The sequence below is a fragment of the Esox lucius genome, chromosome 10 (assembly GCF_011004845.1).
Source record: "Esox lucius isolate fEsoLuc1 chromosome 10, fEsoLuc1.pri, whole genome shotgun sequence".
NCBI classification, from domain to species: Eukaryota; Metazoa; Chordata; class Actinopteri; order Esociformes; family Esocidae; genus Esox; species Esox lucius.
The window spans coordinates 4,792,448-4,809,572 of record NC_047578.1 but is presented as its reverse complement, the minus strand read 5'-3'; the positions used below and the strand labels follow the sequence as shown (position 1 = coordinate 4,809,572).

The 17,125-nt window shown below is 47.4% G+C and overlaps 1 protein-coding gene across 8 annotated transcripts in view; it reads right to left on the bottom strand.

Moving 5' to 3' along the window:
* Positions 1-17,125, bottom strand: part of LOC105030261 (calcium-binding mitochondrial carrier protein Aralar2) — a 49,464-nt gene that overhangs the window by 23,142 nt on the left and 9,197 nt on the right. For all 8 annotated transcript variants that reach the window (XR_004576271.1, XR_004576272.1, XR_004576273.1 and 5 more), the window contains exons 5-11: positions 14,846-14,985; positions 10,758-10,904; positions 8,933-9,071; positions 6,359-6,452; positions 5,270-5,354; positions 3,096-3,180; positions 2,045-2,203 (exon numbers count right to left, since the gene is read on the bottom strand). Coding sequence is in view for 5 of the 8 variants with exons in the window: in XM_034294792.1 (XP_034150683.1) it covers positions 2,045-2,203; positions 3,096-3,180; positions 5,270-5,354; positions 6,359-6,452; positions 8,933-9,071; positions 10,758-10,904; positions 14,846-14,985 (849 nt within the window). In the remaining 3 variants the exon portion in view is untranslated. The remainder of the gene's footprint in view (positions 1-2,044; positions 2,204-3,095; positions 3,181-5,269; positions 5,355-6,358; positions 6,453-8,932; positions 9,072-10,757; positions 10,905-14,845; positions 14,986-17,125) is intronic.

Here is a 17,125-nt window from a genome sequence, read left to right as displayed (position 1 = left end):
AAACAGGTCCGTGAGATAAAATGCTCCGCTACAATACATTAGAAACCTCCCCAGGTATAGCTCATTAGACTCTCCTCAGCAGCTAACATAACCAACATTACCAGGAAGTAGACACATTACTGGGAGAATTTGGAGTAAAATAGGAGATTCAAGACATCTATTCACTCCTGTGAAGTACTTTCGTTCATCTATGCATTGTCTGTCTAAAAACCAGATAAAACATTAGACAAAATACAAAAAGCAAAAGTATTTAAAAAAATACAAAAAGCAAAGTTAGAGCAAATTCTGCAAGCAGCTTTTGAAGAATTGCACACACAAATTACACACAAGTCTATCAAAGCCAATTGCTTCAGTTTTTAGTTTTTATCCTTTTGCTTCCGGTCTCTTTGAAATCACGTTCTTCATCCCAAATGTTTTTGTGGTACTGAACTTTACTATGACCAAACGACTGAACGGCCATTCAAAGAGGCCTGTACTGTTTGATGTTGTGTGACACGGAGGACAGAAATAGGAAGACAGACAGGAGGCCGCTACCTTGGAGCCAGGTCTGTCTGTGATGTCAGAGACCTCTGAAGGCTTTGTGTATTCTGACAGACGCTAACAATTCCCACTTCCTCGTAGAAACCCCCACGGGAGAACTCGCCTGTCAATAAAAATCCAGAGAATTCCGTAAGCCCAAAGCCCCCCCTCCCCATTCCTTTCAAATCATCTGATAGTGTGTTGTCTGTGACCCCCCCCCCCCCCACGCTCCCTGAGTGCAGGTACTTATTATGTGAATGCCAGTTGAAGCCTGGAAGGAGCAGTCACACGCTGCCTTTGTGGCAGAGCTCGGCTGGTATGTGGCCTTTGCGTGCGACATGCATTGTCCCCAAGAAACTCCGGAGACTACTTTTAATCACTTCAAAAGAAGCCGGGTCAGTTTGGAGGTGAACTCAAACCCGCCCTCCTCGCCAGCTCCCCCTCTCTCCTCCAGGAGTCCCCCCCCTCCACCCCAACTGCCATGTTGGTGCGGGGAGATGACGTCTCAGACGCTGGTCTAAGGTCAGCCTGGCGTTTTTTTTATTCCGACGGCTGAGGCTCCGCTGCAGGGAGCCGGGCTAACAGCGTTCTAACTCTGGACACGGTCACACAGCTTTGCTAAAATACTTCCTGTGTCATGCGAACGAGGATCCTACCAAGCAGCCGTAAACACACTTTACTGACTGTTTGGGACATTTGGACTAGAGCGGGACTGTTTTCTTAATCACGCTGCCACTGTATTTCAGACCATTACAGCCCGCTCCCGCGAACATTATGTCACGGCCTGTAGAGATAGCGAAGAATTTACACAGATGTTGGGGGCTCTGCTATATGTTCAGAATAACAGACAGAAAACGTTGCGCTAAATTAAACGGACCATATGATAAACGTGTTCATATCAAGCTAAAGTAAAGCACCACACAAGACAAATAACTAGGATGGGTATCGACGTGTCTCCCCCCCCCCTACACAAAATTATTTTAAAACATTTGTTCCACGTTCCGGTGTCGTTTGAAATACAGCCGCACTTTAGAACGTTTCGCTTTAGGCATTTTAAGCACGTTTAAGGTAGCTAGCTAAGGGTGCGGCGGCTATCAGAGCATGTGTAATATATTAACTAGCGACCACGTGTGGTGAATATGCTTTGTGAATCCGTTTCGGAGCACCAGAGGGGAAATATTTCAATCCACACATTTAAGTGGCACCGAAATGAGTTAGGCTACTGAAGTGTGCCTTCTAATTCGGTCTGGCAGATACTGGTCACATAGGAACCGGTTCCATATTAGCATTTTTCTCTGTAACAACTGAGAAATTTGTCAGACTTGCCTTGCTTCATGTTTGGAAAGTAAAAACCTGCTGTAATCCTTTTTTAAGGATTGGGGCGGTCCAATATTTTTTTACCTCCCAATCCCACCCGCAGCAAAGTTAAAACCTGCCCGCTCCCTCGAGATTTGTGTTGGGTCCCGCGAGATCCCAATCCCAATGCAGTCCCTCTAATTTTGACCCCGCCGTGTATATTACTGACCTCTGTAGAGGCCGAAGAAGCCTTCATAGCGCACCACCTTCCTGAAGCAGTCAAAGCTGTTCTTGTACATGAGCTCGTCCACCAGGGAGCCGGAGGTCCTCTGGTTCTGCATCCTGGTCTTCACCAGGTCTATGGGGTACACCGCCGTGGCTCCCACAGCTGCCCAGACACATAGCATACAGTCACCACAGCATTACGCAAGTCTCGAAAAAGGTCCACATGCAAACGCAACGTTTATCTTGAAGTGTTCTAGAGACACAAGACGTAGAAAAGGTGTCCAGATAACAGTTAGGAAGTGTCAGCGTGATCACATGGACATAAAACGGTAGCATTTCGTCACAACAGCGGAAGCAACCTGAGACAGGTGTATGAGGAGGGGGACAAAGAGAGGGGAGATGAGAAAGGATTGCGGGAAATGGGGTGGGGGGGGGGACATCAAAAGATCCAAAATGGAAGTGAGGTTGTCAGAAGTCTCCAGGCTTGTCAACCACGTTTTATCTGACGGCTCTGCGACTGGACACAAAGAGGAACTCCAGCCGCCAAGAGGTTTAATTAGAGACAAGGTACGGTGATGGCAGGCGGGGACACTTCATTAACCTGTCCCCTGTCGGGGGAGGAAGAGCGGAAGAGGGGGTTGTGATCTGGAGCCCGAACACAGGCCCAGGTACAACACCATCCTCCCCGCGACCTCACCTCCTTCGCCCCCCCCCCCCAGAAACCACCCCCTCTCTCTGATCAGTCACCGGTACAATGGAGTCCACACAGAGGGAGGTTCCCGGGGCGCAAAGAGCCCCTGTCCAGCTTAAGCGGTGGAGAACTCGCCCCTGCAGAATGCACTAAGGAACCCTTTGTCTTCTCTCGCTCTTATAAGGACAGTGGATGGCAATGGAGGTGGGGGCAGGTAAGGGGAGGGCTGACACAATGGTCCGTGACTTGACAGGGGGCCGGTCATAAATGACAGCCTATCCCCTGAAGGGTGCACTACTTTTAACGAAGCGGGTCCAAAGTGGGGCACGACGGGGGAGCACGCCGAGTGACATTTGAGACTCACCCCCGGCAACAGAGCCCAGGGCAAACCTGTACGCCGACTCGGCTACCTGGATGAGAACAGAACGGGACGGGTCCCCACCAGACAGCTAGGACACAAACAGCGGGGAGAGAGACAGAAAGACGAAGAGAAGGAGGGGGAGTGGGAGTGAGAAATGGGAGTGAGAGAGAAAGAGAGAGAAAAGTGGGCAGAGAGGGAGACAGAGGGGGAGACGTTAGACAAGCCAAAGCTTCCCATGATTCAAATTGATGGTCATGTTGTAGTTGAGCCATTAGTCTTCCCTTTTCCACAGAGTAACAGGAGAAGTACGTCATTTAATTTCAAATTATAAAGCGCAGCCCCAGATACATTCATATCAGACAGTTTAAACGCTCCCTCAGAATCACTCTCATGCCTACATTTAATCTGCCTTTTAAATCACAATTAGATTTAAACATTATTCACTTCACCCTACTTTATATTAAGTAATGTCATATCATTCCATTTCTGTCACGAGTATAAGCTATATGACCATTTAGGGTATTTACATATCCATATCTCCATTGGGTAGTCATATTTATTAGGTGTAATTGCCAAAAACTATTCACATGTTTAGGCTCTCTTAACATGGTATACGAATATACTCATTTGCATATCATTTACAAAAACTTTCAAACGTCCAGGTTACAGTCTAGCGATTGAGCAAGGCCAATCGATTTAAGATTGAATGTTAAAACTCTTGAGAGCAACTAGGATTATTTTTATAGAAATCACAAAAACATCCGAGAGGTTAGTAGAACAAATCCATAATATGGAACTCAGGTTTGAATGGATACCACTTCAGCCCTTGACTCCATCTAACCACAAATTGAAGATTATTTTCTAGCGGCTTTGCTTCAACATGTTACTGCTAGCTCTAGGCTGTGTATCTTTATAAGCACTTCGTAACAGCTGAGGGTGTAAAAACAGCCTTTTTAAAAGTCTGACTGTATTCGCCCGGGTGTCGCCGCTAGGCAACGATAACCTTTGCCGCCCAAGTATTCTGCTCCACATTTCCCAGCGACAGGTACCTGACCAACCCTACTCAGCCAAACAGGTCCACCTTTCAGGAGCTACCTGACCCCTTAACCCCTCTTTGTCTGACTTTTTTCTTTGCCCCAAAGGGCCCCCCCCCCCCGCCGCCCCAACCCCACCGAGAGATGGAACCACGGGGTGGTGGGGGACGGAGAGAAGGGGGGGAGGTTGGAGGTTCAGAGGGAGAGCTGGCCAACGGCCCGCGGTGGCCAGACCACAGCCCAAAGCGGCTCATTGTGGTGGGACTGGCGTCTCTACCCGGGCCCCTGGTCTGGCCCGGCCTGGAGCTCTGCCTGGCTGCAGTCAACGGAGGAGGATCTTACCCTGCACTGCCGAGCTGTTTAAAGTCGGCAGGCCAGGAGGAGCTTCTGACAGGGGTTAAAAAAAGAAACATCCATCCAACCTAATTCTTTCCCTTTATTTTTATTCTTCTACCCTCAGCTGTTTTGTTTCAAACTCCCTTCACTCAGAATATTTTTCATTTCCCTCCTTGCTCTATTTGAGATGGATAACTTCCTCAGACCGCTCGAGTTGCTCTTGAATTAACGGGGGTTTCAAACATTTAATTGATGAAGACAAACATGACACAGGCCACTCTGATGTCTAAGGGTATTTCTTTCCCTGAAGAGATCCAATCAAAGATGGCCTTATAGAAATGCCGGTTTCCTTGGCAGCTGGTTCAATAGCTGACATCTGAGAATCTGACAAATGAAGCAAGTGAGCAGGAAACTGGCCTGGTATTTTGGGATATATAGCCATTCTCATGTTATATTGAATGTCTATCGTGGTGCGTTGATAGACAAGCCATCGCAGGGAGGCACGACGAAAGTGAAATTAAAAGCTGTGACCATCACCGGGATGTGGGAAGTTCAGATGTTTCTAGACTGTAGCTTGAAAATAACTGTCCGGGATTTGTTCCAAGACGTACATTGGTGTTGGTTACTAAACAGGCCACAACGGCATTTTCCCTGACAATCTTAACGGTGAATTACCTATGACGAATGTCATAGTGGGCCGTGCTTGAGGGCGTATTGTATTCAAACCTGGCCGATGCTTTGAAAAGAAAGCTAAAACCATCAACAAGTCTTCCCTCCACATTTTCTTCTTGCGGTTATTCCTTGTACCTGCCGCTGGGCCTCAGCCAGGTTGTATGGCAGTGCACCTTCTTCCAGAGGAGCGATCATGTCTATGTCCACCAGACCGACACGCCTGGAAGAGGAGAGGGAGGGAGAAGTTCAACTGCTTCGAAAAGGCACTTCAAAGAAAACTTTTCAGACGCTTTCAGACCCAAGTGCTCCAGAACCCCTCCCGACACCCGCTCCCAGTCCGACATTTCCTCCAGGACTTTTATTTACGATTTCTCTCACTCTGGGTACAATTTACTTCAACGATATATGACATTCAACGACCGTCCGCCCCGCCCCGCCCCTCCCAGCCTGCATCCAAACAAAACCAAAACATGTCTGCCATTCTTGGGCCTCCGTGTAACGTGCCTCTGACGTTCCCTCGGATTTGGAAGCAGCTGAATCCCCTGCGATTATTGGGAGCAATTACCTCCTGCCTCTCCAATCAGAGGCCGGGGAGACTATTAAAGTATCCCGTTGCCCAGAAACCATAACAAGGTGCTCGGAAAGGGCCAGAAATTACCGGTGCTCTGCACCGTCAGTCGGCTGTACGGCACGAGAGGCACGGGAACGCGGACCGAATACAACCAGGGGAACCACTGGGGGTGTCCGAAAAAGCCCTACACCGTGTGTGTGTGTGTGTGTGTGTGTCTCCTATTCCTTAAATTCTGAGTTTTGAGGGCTTAGCTGAGTGAAAGGGGATTCCTTTCCTGGCATCGGCACTGATCACAGAAACAGCCGGGACCCAGAGGTCTGACGAGTGTCAGTGATCCAATGGCAGGCCGGCGGGTTAGCGGACACGCAGTCAACCGACAACAAGCATTAAGAAACAAATGCTATTTGTGGATGTGAAAGTGCACGGAGAGAAACGGAACAGCAGAGTGTTGAACGCTTTCCTTAGCTTTATTCAATATCGCTGAAATTCAATGAATGCAACATTCAGCTGAGAGGGCTAATCATGTGCAGTCTGTTTTGCATAATTGTGTATCTTGAATGCAACCGCAATGAAGCTATTTAAACCAAATAGGGCCTACTTTGAGGTCTAGCAGTGTGTGTGTGTGTGTGTGTGTGTGTGTGTGTGTGACTCACCCCCTGGGTTCATACAGGTCAGCCAGTTGAAACAGGATGTCTACCTCCATGGGAGTCACCTGGCCAAATCTCTGAGCAGCAATGATGAACTCCTCTGTTACAGGAGAGAAGGAGGACAGGGGAGAATGAGAGGATGGAACGAGGCAAGCAGACTCAAAACGTTGGTGTCTATAGAGTTAGTTGACCAGGGCCGGTCAGCATGGGGTCTATTGTGGGCGCCCTCCACGCCACCTCGCCTCGTGTTTACCTGTGATTCAACAGGTCTCACCGGTCAGGAATCTCTCTTTGCCACAAATCCAACATCAAATACGCGAGCACAGTGTGCAGAAGGTCTGTATTATCCCCCTGTGTAAGTTTCCCACATGTACTTCCTGTTACAGAAAAAGGCTATCAAATTGAGTAGACTTAATGTGTTGTTTAGTATGGCAGACAGTGGTTGTGTACAGTAAGTGTTAGGTTACGTCCATAATGAATGGCTTGATGACGGATGTGTCCCAAATCTCCTGTTGTGTGCCCAGCTTCTGGCGCCATTTTGGACTCCATCCATACACTGGCCAACACTAACTAGTTACTAGAATACTGAGAGAACAGCATATTCGAAGAACAGGAATGTGTTCTTATTTTGTTGTCGCAACACAGAGCTACAGTGGAGCAGAAATTATTTCAACTCCCCCCCCAGGCTCTGAAGTCTGTCTGTTAGCCCTAACACTAACCCTTAACCTTAATAATACTATCTACCCACAACGATCAGTCTATACACAAAGATCACCAGTCAGTCTACCCAAAAAGATCACCAGTCAGTCTATACACAAAAACATCACCAGTCAGTTAACACAGTCTATACACAAAGATCACAGGAAATTATGACTTTACCAGGTGACTGAGAACACATTCCCATTTACAGCAATGGCCTGGGAGCAATTGGGGTAAAAAACAGCACACCAAGATGTTGTTTTCTCGGCTTGCAAACTCAAGGAATTGATCTGGCAACGCTTGGTTACCGATTGGACGTTCTAAACGCCAGGCCAACGCCCCGTCTCTTCTTCTAACGGTGTCGCATGCAGACGTACGGTGACCGCCCTCTGACAGACCGCTCATCTAGTCTAGAGGAAACCACCACCTGTCTGTCCACACACACACACACACACACACAGAATCACGGTCATCCGCTTCACCGACGTTAACACTGCAATCAGCCCCTCCCCCAGGAACCTGGGGTGTGGGGGCAGCAACCACAGCGATGACGTCCCAAACCGAAACAGTGCCCCCGATGCCCAGACGGAACCAATCACGCCGGTCAGCGAGGGTCAAGGGGTGGAGAGAGCGAGGAGGAGAGAGAGAGAGAGACGTGGAGCTCCGCACGCACAGACCAGGTCCCAATGGAGCCTAATGACCAGGGCCGGGCCGCCACAGTGGGAACAGCCAAGAGAACTCTGGCCCGGACCCACGCCCCCGATAAGGCCCCCGATAGCATCTAACTCACATACCCAGAACCTCAGCCATGTGGCGGCCTGACTCAGCATCTGCCCAGAACCATCTGAGAGAAAGAGGGGGAAGAGATTGGAAAGAGGGGAGGAGTGGCAGGCAGAAATAGGAAGAGAGAGACCTACAGATGGACAGAGGAGAGAGAGAGAGAGAGAGACGGATGGAATGAGACAGAGAGCCTACAGTGCTCACCTCAGGCCATCCAGGGAGAGGAACTAGTTGATCTCTGAGTTAGAGGGGACGGGACAGTGGTGTGGAGGTGCTGAGACGACTAGCAACTATGACTTATAATACCGCATCAACCGTCATTCTCAACGAGCTGCTGGTTTGAGATTATTTTCAGAAGACGGTCGTGTAACATCAAATAAGGATGTATTGTGCGTGTTTCTCCTATAATCTTCGGTGTTATAGATTAGTTCAACATCTGAGATGGCAGGTTATCCTGGTCATAGGTTTTGGGCTAGTTACCGAAAGGTTGTTGTATCGAATCCCAAACAGTCCAGGTAACATGGCAACCTGCCCTTGTGCTTGGCGCTTTCCCGGCTTACACCGAGGATGCCAGACCATGACCACTGATTCAGAGGTCACAGAGGGTGACACAGAGATGCAAAAAGAAAATGTGTGTGTGTGTGGGGAAAAGGAGAAATATAAGCGCTCCATGTCTGACCATTTGTGTTAGTGTCTTAGTGTTCTGGTGGTTCCAGCCTCCAACGTTTTCTTAATCGTGTTTTAGACCAGCGCCTCAGGGATCCCTCACCGACCAGGACACTGGGCCAAAGCCACCGCCCTGTAACGGGTCCGGGCAGAATTGGGGGAGGGCGAGCTGATCCAAGACCCTCAGGGTCCACTCCAGGATGCGACACAGACAGGCTTAGTAAGAGACCCCCGCCGCTGCCGCTAAGCACTCTGGGTAAACATGTGTCTATTGGGACGAGTTCAGCGGGGCCCATGCTTTGTGGAATGAGGAGGTGAGCAGCAGGGCGGGGGCGAAAAAAAGAAAACAAAAAGCAAAAACAACCACACACACACACAAACGTGTGTGTTTGTGTGTGTGTGTGTGTGTGTGTGTGCGCGCGTGTGTACACCAACCTTTAGTGACTTCCACAACTTTACTGCTCCCAGCCAATGTGGTGTAGATCTTTCTAATGAGCTCCATGTTGTTCAGAAGAGAGTTGAAGCCGTTAAAGTAGGAGAAGCTGACCTGGTGAGACGTACTGCCCCCGGCGGCCTGGGAGGGAAGGAGGCCGAAACTGAGTGAACCCACGCTGTTCACAGCACACACGAGGACACGCACAACATGAAGTCAATTCAGACACGCACAACATGAAGTCAATTCGGACACGCACAACATGAAGTCAATTCAGACACGCACAACATGAAGTCAATTCAGACACGCACAACATGAAGTCAATTCAGACACGCACAACATGAAGTCAATTCAGACACGCACAACCAGAGACGCAGAGCACACTTCCCATCAAAAACAAGATGGCGGCGGTTTGTCTCGTTGCCCTAACCCTAACCGTTACCACGGTGATGACCTGCCGGTCCACTCGCCACCAGGTGTCCACACACACGGTCTGACAGGAATGGACCTCCTTACCATCACCTCCTTCACGAACACAGCTGATGCCATGGAAAGGATTATGATAGAAGGGGTAGTCAACACACACACACACACACACACACATACACACTTTACGGAAAGCAGAGTGGTGGTTGTCAGAGCTGTGCGCTCTGTTTAACGAAGGAATGAGGGCAGCAGTAAAGGAGGGGGGAAAAAAAATAGGAGGAGGTCCATTTAAATAGCGACTGGACGCGAGTTCCCACTGCACACATTCCTACGAGCCCACAACATTACTCTGTCATCGTCGAAGGAATTCTCTCTCTCTCTCACTCTCTCTCTCTCTCTCTCTCTCTCAAGTACGAAAGTACTTAAAAGTACTCGGTGGTGTCAATGTGTCTATGTCCCATTTGATACAAGCATTTCAATTTTCCCCAGACGAAACGATTCATTAAAGTAGAGTGGCTGAACTATTGTGTGATGTTCGTCTTGTTCTGCCCTAGGTACGGGGGGGGGGGGGGGGCCGGGTGGAAACCATCCATTTCACTAGATGGTGCTGTTTGCTTGACAGACACATTGGAGAGCAGGCCACTGGCAGCAGCGAGGGAAAGAAGCCAAGGAGGAGGTTGAAGCTTCTTCTCTTCTGACAGAAAGACACATTTATCTACATCCAAAAGCTAGCAGTCTCACGCTGTTTCACTGAAACATCATATTACGGAGTGCCCATGAAATCGACACTGGGCCATCCACAGACACACAAAGGGGGGGGGGGGGGAAGAGAAAATATTTAGGCAAACAGAGCTTTCTATTTACTATTTATCATTTTAGGAGTGTGTGTGTGTGTGTGTGTGTGTGTGGGCTGGGATCATCAGCGTTGTCTTAAATGCCTGTGTAACGGCAGTAGGTTTGTGTTTACTAACATGGAGGGAGAGATGGCTCCCTCTTCAGGTAAACACACTGGGAAAATCACAGCGTCTACTGGGTTATTAGAAAAAACATCCAGACATGGAGGGAGACATACAGAACATTCAACAGAAACGCACACATAAATACACAAACACACACACACACACAAGGAATGAGAAAAACAGACACACAGGACATGCCAGTCACACACTCCCCACACACAACTATGCAAAACCACAATCAGAGGAAAAAGAATGCTCAAATACACAAAGGGAAAGGATACCAAAACAGCTGTGTTTTTGTGTGTATGTGTGTGTGTGTGTGTGTGTGTGTGTGTGTGTGTGTGTAGGCAGAGAAGTTTAACCGGCTGGTTTTCTGTCAGAGAGTTAATGACACGTTAGCGGGACACAGAGGGAGGGAGGATGACCGTGAGGCCGGACCCACCGCCACAAGGCTCTCCTCCACGAAGGGTGTGAGCATGTGAGGCCGGATGGTGACCATGATGTCCCTGAAGTCCAGGGCGCTGATGGAGCCACTATGGGTCCGGTCCCTCTGAATGAAGGCCTGTCGGGCATGCTCCAGCTGCATCTCCTGGAGGACCAGACACACACACAGATTAGAACCCGCCCCCCCCCCCCCCACACACACACACACAAATTAACAACCCACACTGATACACACACAGAGATTAACAACCCACACACAGATTATCAACTCACAGATAAACACACAGATTAACAACCCACACTGACACACACACACACAAACACACACACACACACACACACACACAGGGAGGTACACACACATACAAAAAGACATGCAGAGAGCACCAGAGAGACTGGGAAACACCATTTACGGAGATGCATCACAGTAAGACAACATTTCTGTGCAAAATGGTGTCCTTTTATTAAATGTTTAAGACTGAAGATGAGACAGCCTTTGTCGCTCTCTCTCCCTCTCTCTCCCTCCCTCCCTCTCCCTCCCTCCCCCCCTCCAAACGTACACACGGAGACACGCGCAAACACATTTTCCAAAGAAATGGGATTGCTGATGAGCCCCGAGACGCCATTTTCCCCTCTCAGTTACAGGGAGCCGGCGTTTGGCAGAGTCGCAGTCATTCGTTCTCTCCTGTCGCCACGGTTGGTGTGTGGCCTCGCTTGTTTCTCCCTCACCAGAACAAATCCCCTATTAAGGCACTCCAGGACACACACACACACACACACAGAGTCAAACTCACTGGCTAATCACCTAACACTTTTCACAACACACACAAACACACTCACACGCACGCACGCTGTATTGTCGTCCTCGCTGGACCGCAGAGACAACCAAGAGGCTCGTGGGAAGACTCCCGCGGGCATCCGAGATTAAAAACCATTATCACTACCTGCAACCACAAGTCTGGCGAGACAGTCTGTAAACAAACTGCCCATCAGAAGCTGTGATCATGTATTCTCGTGTCTGGCTCTGAGTGACGGCGCTCCCGCCAAACAGCATCGCGGCTACATTCACTAACCCCTGAGAACACTTTGAGGAGACTGACACTTACATAAAGCTGAAAGGAAAGGGGAGAATAAGTAGTGGCAATTCTCCTGAAAGAGGTGTGATGTGCAAACACATTTTTGTGAGAGCTGGGTGTCAGGTACAGACACTAAGGCTTTAACGCCATATAGAGATCACTCAGGAAAATCATATTCAGGCTAGAGTAAACCCGAGGGCCAAAATGGAAGCCATCCAAATCACCTGGGGGAGATCCTCAGAGTTGGACCTTCTGCTGAATAGTTTTAAAAACGTGAGGAGAGGGGGAAAAAAACAACAGATAAAAGAAAATGTAAAAGATTACTGCAGCGGGTTGGTCCGACGAAGAGAAGAGAAGGCAACAACAAAATGTGCAAAAAGGGAAAAGAGCTAAAAACTGACAAAACTGCACTTTCGCTGGGAGCTGCCTGGACCAGACGCAGGTAACGAACAAAACAGCTGCCACCCAGAATCTAACAGTTTACAGTTATAGCCTGTTAAAACCCTCTAAGTCATTGCACCTATTAGTGTTTTAGAGACATGGTTTTCATTTCAGGAGAAGAGCTTAGGTTCTGCTGACAAATACCCAGACCATCACAGCATTCACAGACCCTTTTAATTGTCCTTGGACTGGACTGAACAACAGGGAAAACAATAACATTGACGTGCCACTGTTTTTAAACACGAGAAGCTTCAGTGTCCTTCCAGCCGCTGACACTCTTTAAACAATGCAATACCTGTGGGAGAAAACCCTGCACAGAATCCGTCTGGTTCACTCTGGTTCCCATCAGCACAAACCAGGTTAAAGCTATTACTGAACATTAAAGCTACAGTCTGGGATTTATTCGTCCAGCAAAACAGGTAAATGTCATGCATTGAGAGCCAGGCCCAGATCTCAGACTGTAGCTTTAAAAAAAGCTCAGGCATAGCATAACAGAGACACATTAATGCACCCATCCATGTTAGGTGTGCCAGCCTATAGAACTACATGCGTGGCTGGCAGCAAGCTAGTCTGGCATAGCCGGCTATTGGATAACATTTGCCACCTCTTCGTATGGCATACATCACCAAACCATACCCAAATACGCAACAAGGTTAAGTCATTAAGCAAGAATCCACAACATAAAAAGTAAACACGCATACGAAACAACGCTCTGTTCCCAATATAGTGCACTATTTTCGATCCAAGCCCTACAGTGGCCTTGGCCTAATGTGACTCACTATATGGGGGTGGGCATTTTGGATACAACCCGCGCACTTTCTGGAGAATCTCAGGCTTCCATCGAGACGCTAATTGGCGAGAGAGCCCATGTGAGAAATTTGCAGCGCAAACATTTTCCAGGATAATCCCATCTTGTTAGCTTCTTGGTAGTCATCATTACGGATTTATAAAACGTCTGTGTAAACATAAGGTGTGTGAGGACAGATAACTGGTAACAAACACGTGCTGTAGAAAATGTAGGTATATACAAAACGGCACCGTGTTTAGCTCATAGACTGTAAAAATAAGGTTTAGCTAGGAGGCAGACTGCTTAAATCTGTAATATTTTTATTACGAGGGGGTTATCGAATTTTTTTGGTAAAAGTCTATTAAAAGAAATGTATTCGGTAAAAATATGAATGCTATAAAGTTGAAGGTCTTTTCCCCAAACCCAGTTCGTGCATGAAAATCCTTTTCTCCTTTCCTATTCTAAAACACTTGGCATGACACAAAAACCAAGAAATCAGGGCAAACTTGACCAGATGAAGTGAATAGACCGGGAAATACGCATTTCATAGTTGAGCTATGTGCATTACCGCAGCACTTTTGGTATGATGTACTGGAAATCACTGGTGTGAACCGGGCCAACCGTGAACGCAAATCACATCCTAACGGCCTGCAACACACAACACTGAAACGCACGTGTACCCCGAGGCACCCGCGCACACACACACACACACACACACACACACACACACACACACACACAAACACAAACACAAATACACATCACATCACATGCGCGCAAGCACACACATACACACTCACACAATATCTGTGTTCGTCGCTGTGCCTAATCCATCTGGTCCAAGTTAAGCGTAATATAAAAAAGAAACTCATTCGGATATAGTGGCAGTAGATTCAAGTTTGGCAAGGCCGACCCCCGCCCTCCCTCCCCCTTGATTTCAGGTCTAGACATCATATTGGAAAATGTCTCACACACCACTAATACAGACGGAATGCCGCAGTAGACGGGACGGCCGAAACGATCCTTTACGCTCAGAAACGTGTCTACCTGTTACGGCTGGGTCGGCATAGGTGGAGTTGGTCGATAATGGCGGCTGGTTACGTCACTCAGCTGTAATGGAAACACGAATTCCAGTGTCGTCTGAAGTATAACCACAGTGTTTCATTAATGACTAATCAAGTCAATATGTGGAAACAGGACCAAGTAAAGGAACCTGCGTGTTTGTGTCAGGCCATAGCTGGATAGGCATCAAATATTGTGGGCATTCATGCGCGCACATGCGCCCCCCCCCCCCCCACACACACACACACACACACACTTATGCCATCACCCTTACACTCTGTTCAGACAGGAAACCCAATACTAAACTTTTTCCACTAACTAGTCAGATCAGATCCTTTTTAGAGCTTATCTGATTGGTCAAAAGGCTATTTGTGAATAAATCAAATTCGGCCTGCCTGTGTACACCCAGCCACTGTCAAATAAAACCTCCATAACTTGATGAATTGGGATCTGAAGAACCTGACAGGAAGACAGACGAAGTTATACTGAAACGGAGCGGGGATAAAAGGACAGCAAGTGAAAAAGCATTAAAACTGAAGAAAACAGACACACACTGACATAGACAAAGAATAGAGAGAGGAATTCACTCAAGGACAAGAGAAATGCAACAGAGTCAGGGGAAAAGGAAAATAATGAGACAAGGGAGAGAGAGAGACAAAGAGAGACCGCCAGTCTATGGGAAAGTGCAAGGTAATATACTTCTAGAGGACTATGACCCACCAGAAGGAACTGGGTGAACTCCCCGTAGCTGAGGTGCTTGGTCCTCTCCATACCGAAGTGCAGCCGCATGAACTCCGAGTCCCAGTTAAAGGGTATGTGCTGATGGTTGGTGGTCTGGCTGAAGACCTGCTTTATGTCCTCTGAGGAGAAACGGGCGAAAGACACGATACCACTCAGACACTGCGGACGCGTGTGGATGTCAGACAAGGCTGTGTGTTAATAATGGCAGAGGCCACGCGCTCCTGAAGCCGTAGGCCTCAACAATGACCCGCGGACACAGTTAGTGCCGCTCGCTTGCTTTAACCACAAGGACATTTTGTGAAGACATTTTACGGCACACTTTTTTTTAATTACAGACAAAATCTTTCAGGCGGTACGAGGTAATGCGGGGCGGTGGAAGAAAGACGTCGAACGCGAGTTCAAATGATTACAGTCTTAGCGGAGAAACCAAAACAAACAGACAGTCAGAGGAACCTGTTTCTGATTACACCACCAAGCAAAAAAAAAAAAAAGTGTTTCTAACCTGCTAGTATGCATGAGCGTAACTAAAAGGAGGGCGGTGAAAACCGGTAAATGAAAGAGAAATGAGAGGGGCGAGTCACAAATGTCACCCTGTTCCCCACATAGCACACTACTGTTGTCTACAGCCCCTTGTCTAAAGTAGTGCTCTACACAGGACGGAGGGGTGCCCTTTGGGACTAGGCTTAAAGAAATGGGATTTTTTTTTTTGTTTTTCTTCACCCCGCCAGGCCAAGCCATACCTTTTGGAACAAGACAGCTCGAGTAGGTTTTACACTTTAATGAGGCAATAAAAATACAGCATTTACTCGGCAGAGTAACACTACAGTGCCATTCCCCAGTCCATAACGGCCATTTATACTATCAGCATTTATGGACCTGTCAACACTCAAGCAACCTTTTTTTTGTTCTCCTTTTTTCCATCTCTTTGGCTGAAGTACAATCGCCTTTTAAACACACCTTTCATGACACGATTTTATTAACTCCATTTCAGCAAATTATGGATTTAAAAAAATAAAAACACTCAAAATTAACAGTCCATTCACCCATTCAAGCGGGAATATCAGTTTTTCTGCATTTATACAAATTACACAGGTTATTAACACACTAGAAAAGAATGTAGAATAAATAAATAAGAAAGCCACTTATGATGTGTAAAAACAACCCGTCTTTAATGAACCTAAGCTGCAGCAATTAACATTTTTAATGTGTTATAAAGGAACTATTTGCTATTTTGGTTGACATAAAGAAGGCCATTCAATCTGATGAAAAGGCAAAGAAACAGAAAAGAGACATTTCTGTAATGGATCACGATAAAATGAATTTGACAAGACCATAATCTCTGTCACAAGTTATTTGCTTGCTGTGAAATGCTAGCCCAATCTGAGCTACTGACAGAACAGCGTATGAGGGTATGGGTAATGTCTGTAATGCCATTTTCCACTTCTTGATGAGTCTCCTAGCATAGCCACAGTAGCGAACGGGGGGGAAAATTCATTAACCTTTCAGAAGGCAGAAAAACAACAGACCTTTTAATGACTTAACCAGATTCACTGCGTCATAGGTAAATAGTCTAATTGAGCCTTTAAAATATGAAAAATTTACATATGTGCATATATAATCAACGACAATGATCTTACTCCCTGCCGACTAGCAACAATTAGAATGGAATTTGCTTTCTCTCTGTTTGTGCCAAAGATATGTGCACTGCATTGCAAATCAGTCCTAATGCGCGGCTGTGGTAGACCGACAGAAGGGTTGTTTAAACAATTAGGGAAATGTGAAATGAGCAACACGCACAAACGTCTCCTCTTCTCACCTCTGGGCTCGAAAGGCTTCTGGGAAATCGTGCCAATCACAACCCCCTCCCCTTCCCCACCCACCCCACCCCACCCCACGAGTCAGACGAGTATTGCGGCCTCCATTCGAACCTGCAAAAGCAATAACTGTCACCATGTCATCTCCACAGGGGTCTTAAAGCGTCACCTTCATTGAATCTGATGGCTATTAAAGAAACATAATTTAGCCTTTCTGAGTAAAAATTTTTTGTCAACATGTCCTAAACAGATAGTATAACAGGCTGATTTGAATCCTGAAGGCTTACTGGCTGAAAGTCGTGGTATATCAAGGTGGTGACATCACATTGCTTTTTAGAGCTCTAATTGTGTTGGCAAATGGTCTATAAGAGCAATAAGGCACCTCGGGGTTGGCCCACAAAAGAAGGCTGACAGGTTCCGGAACCTTCCGGGAGCAGAAAGCAGG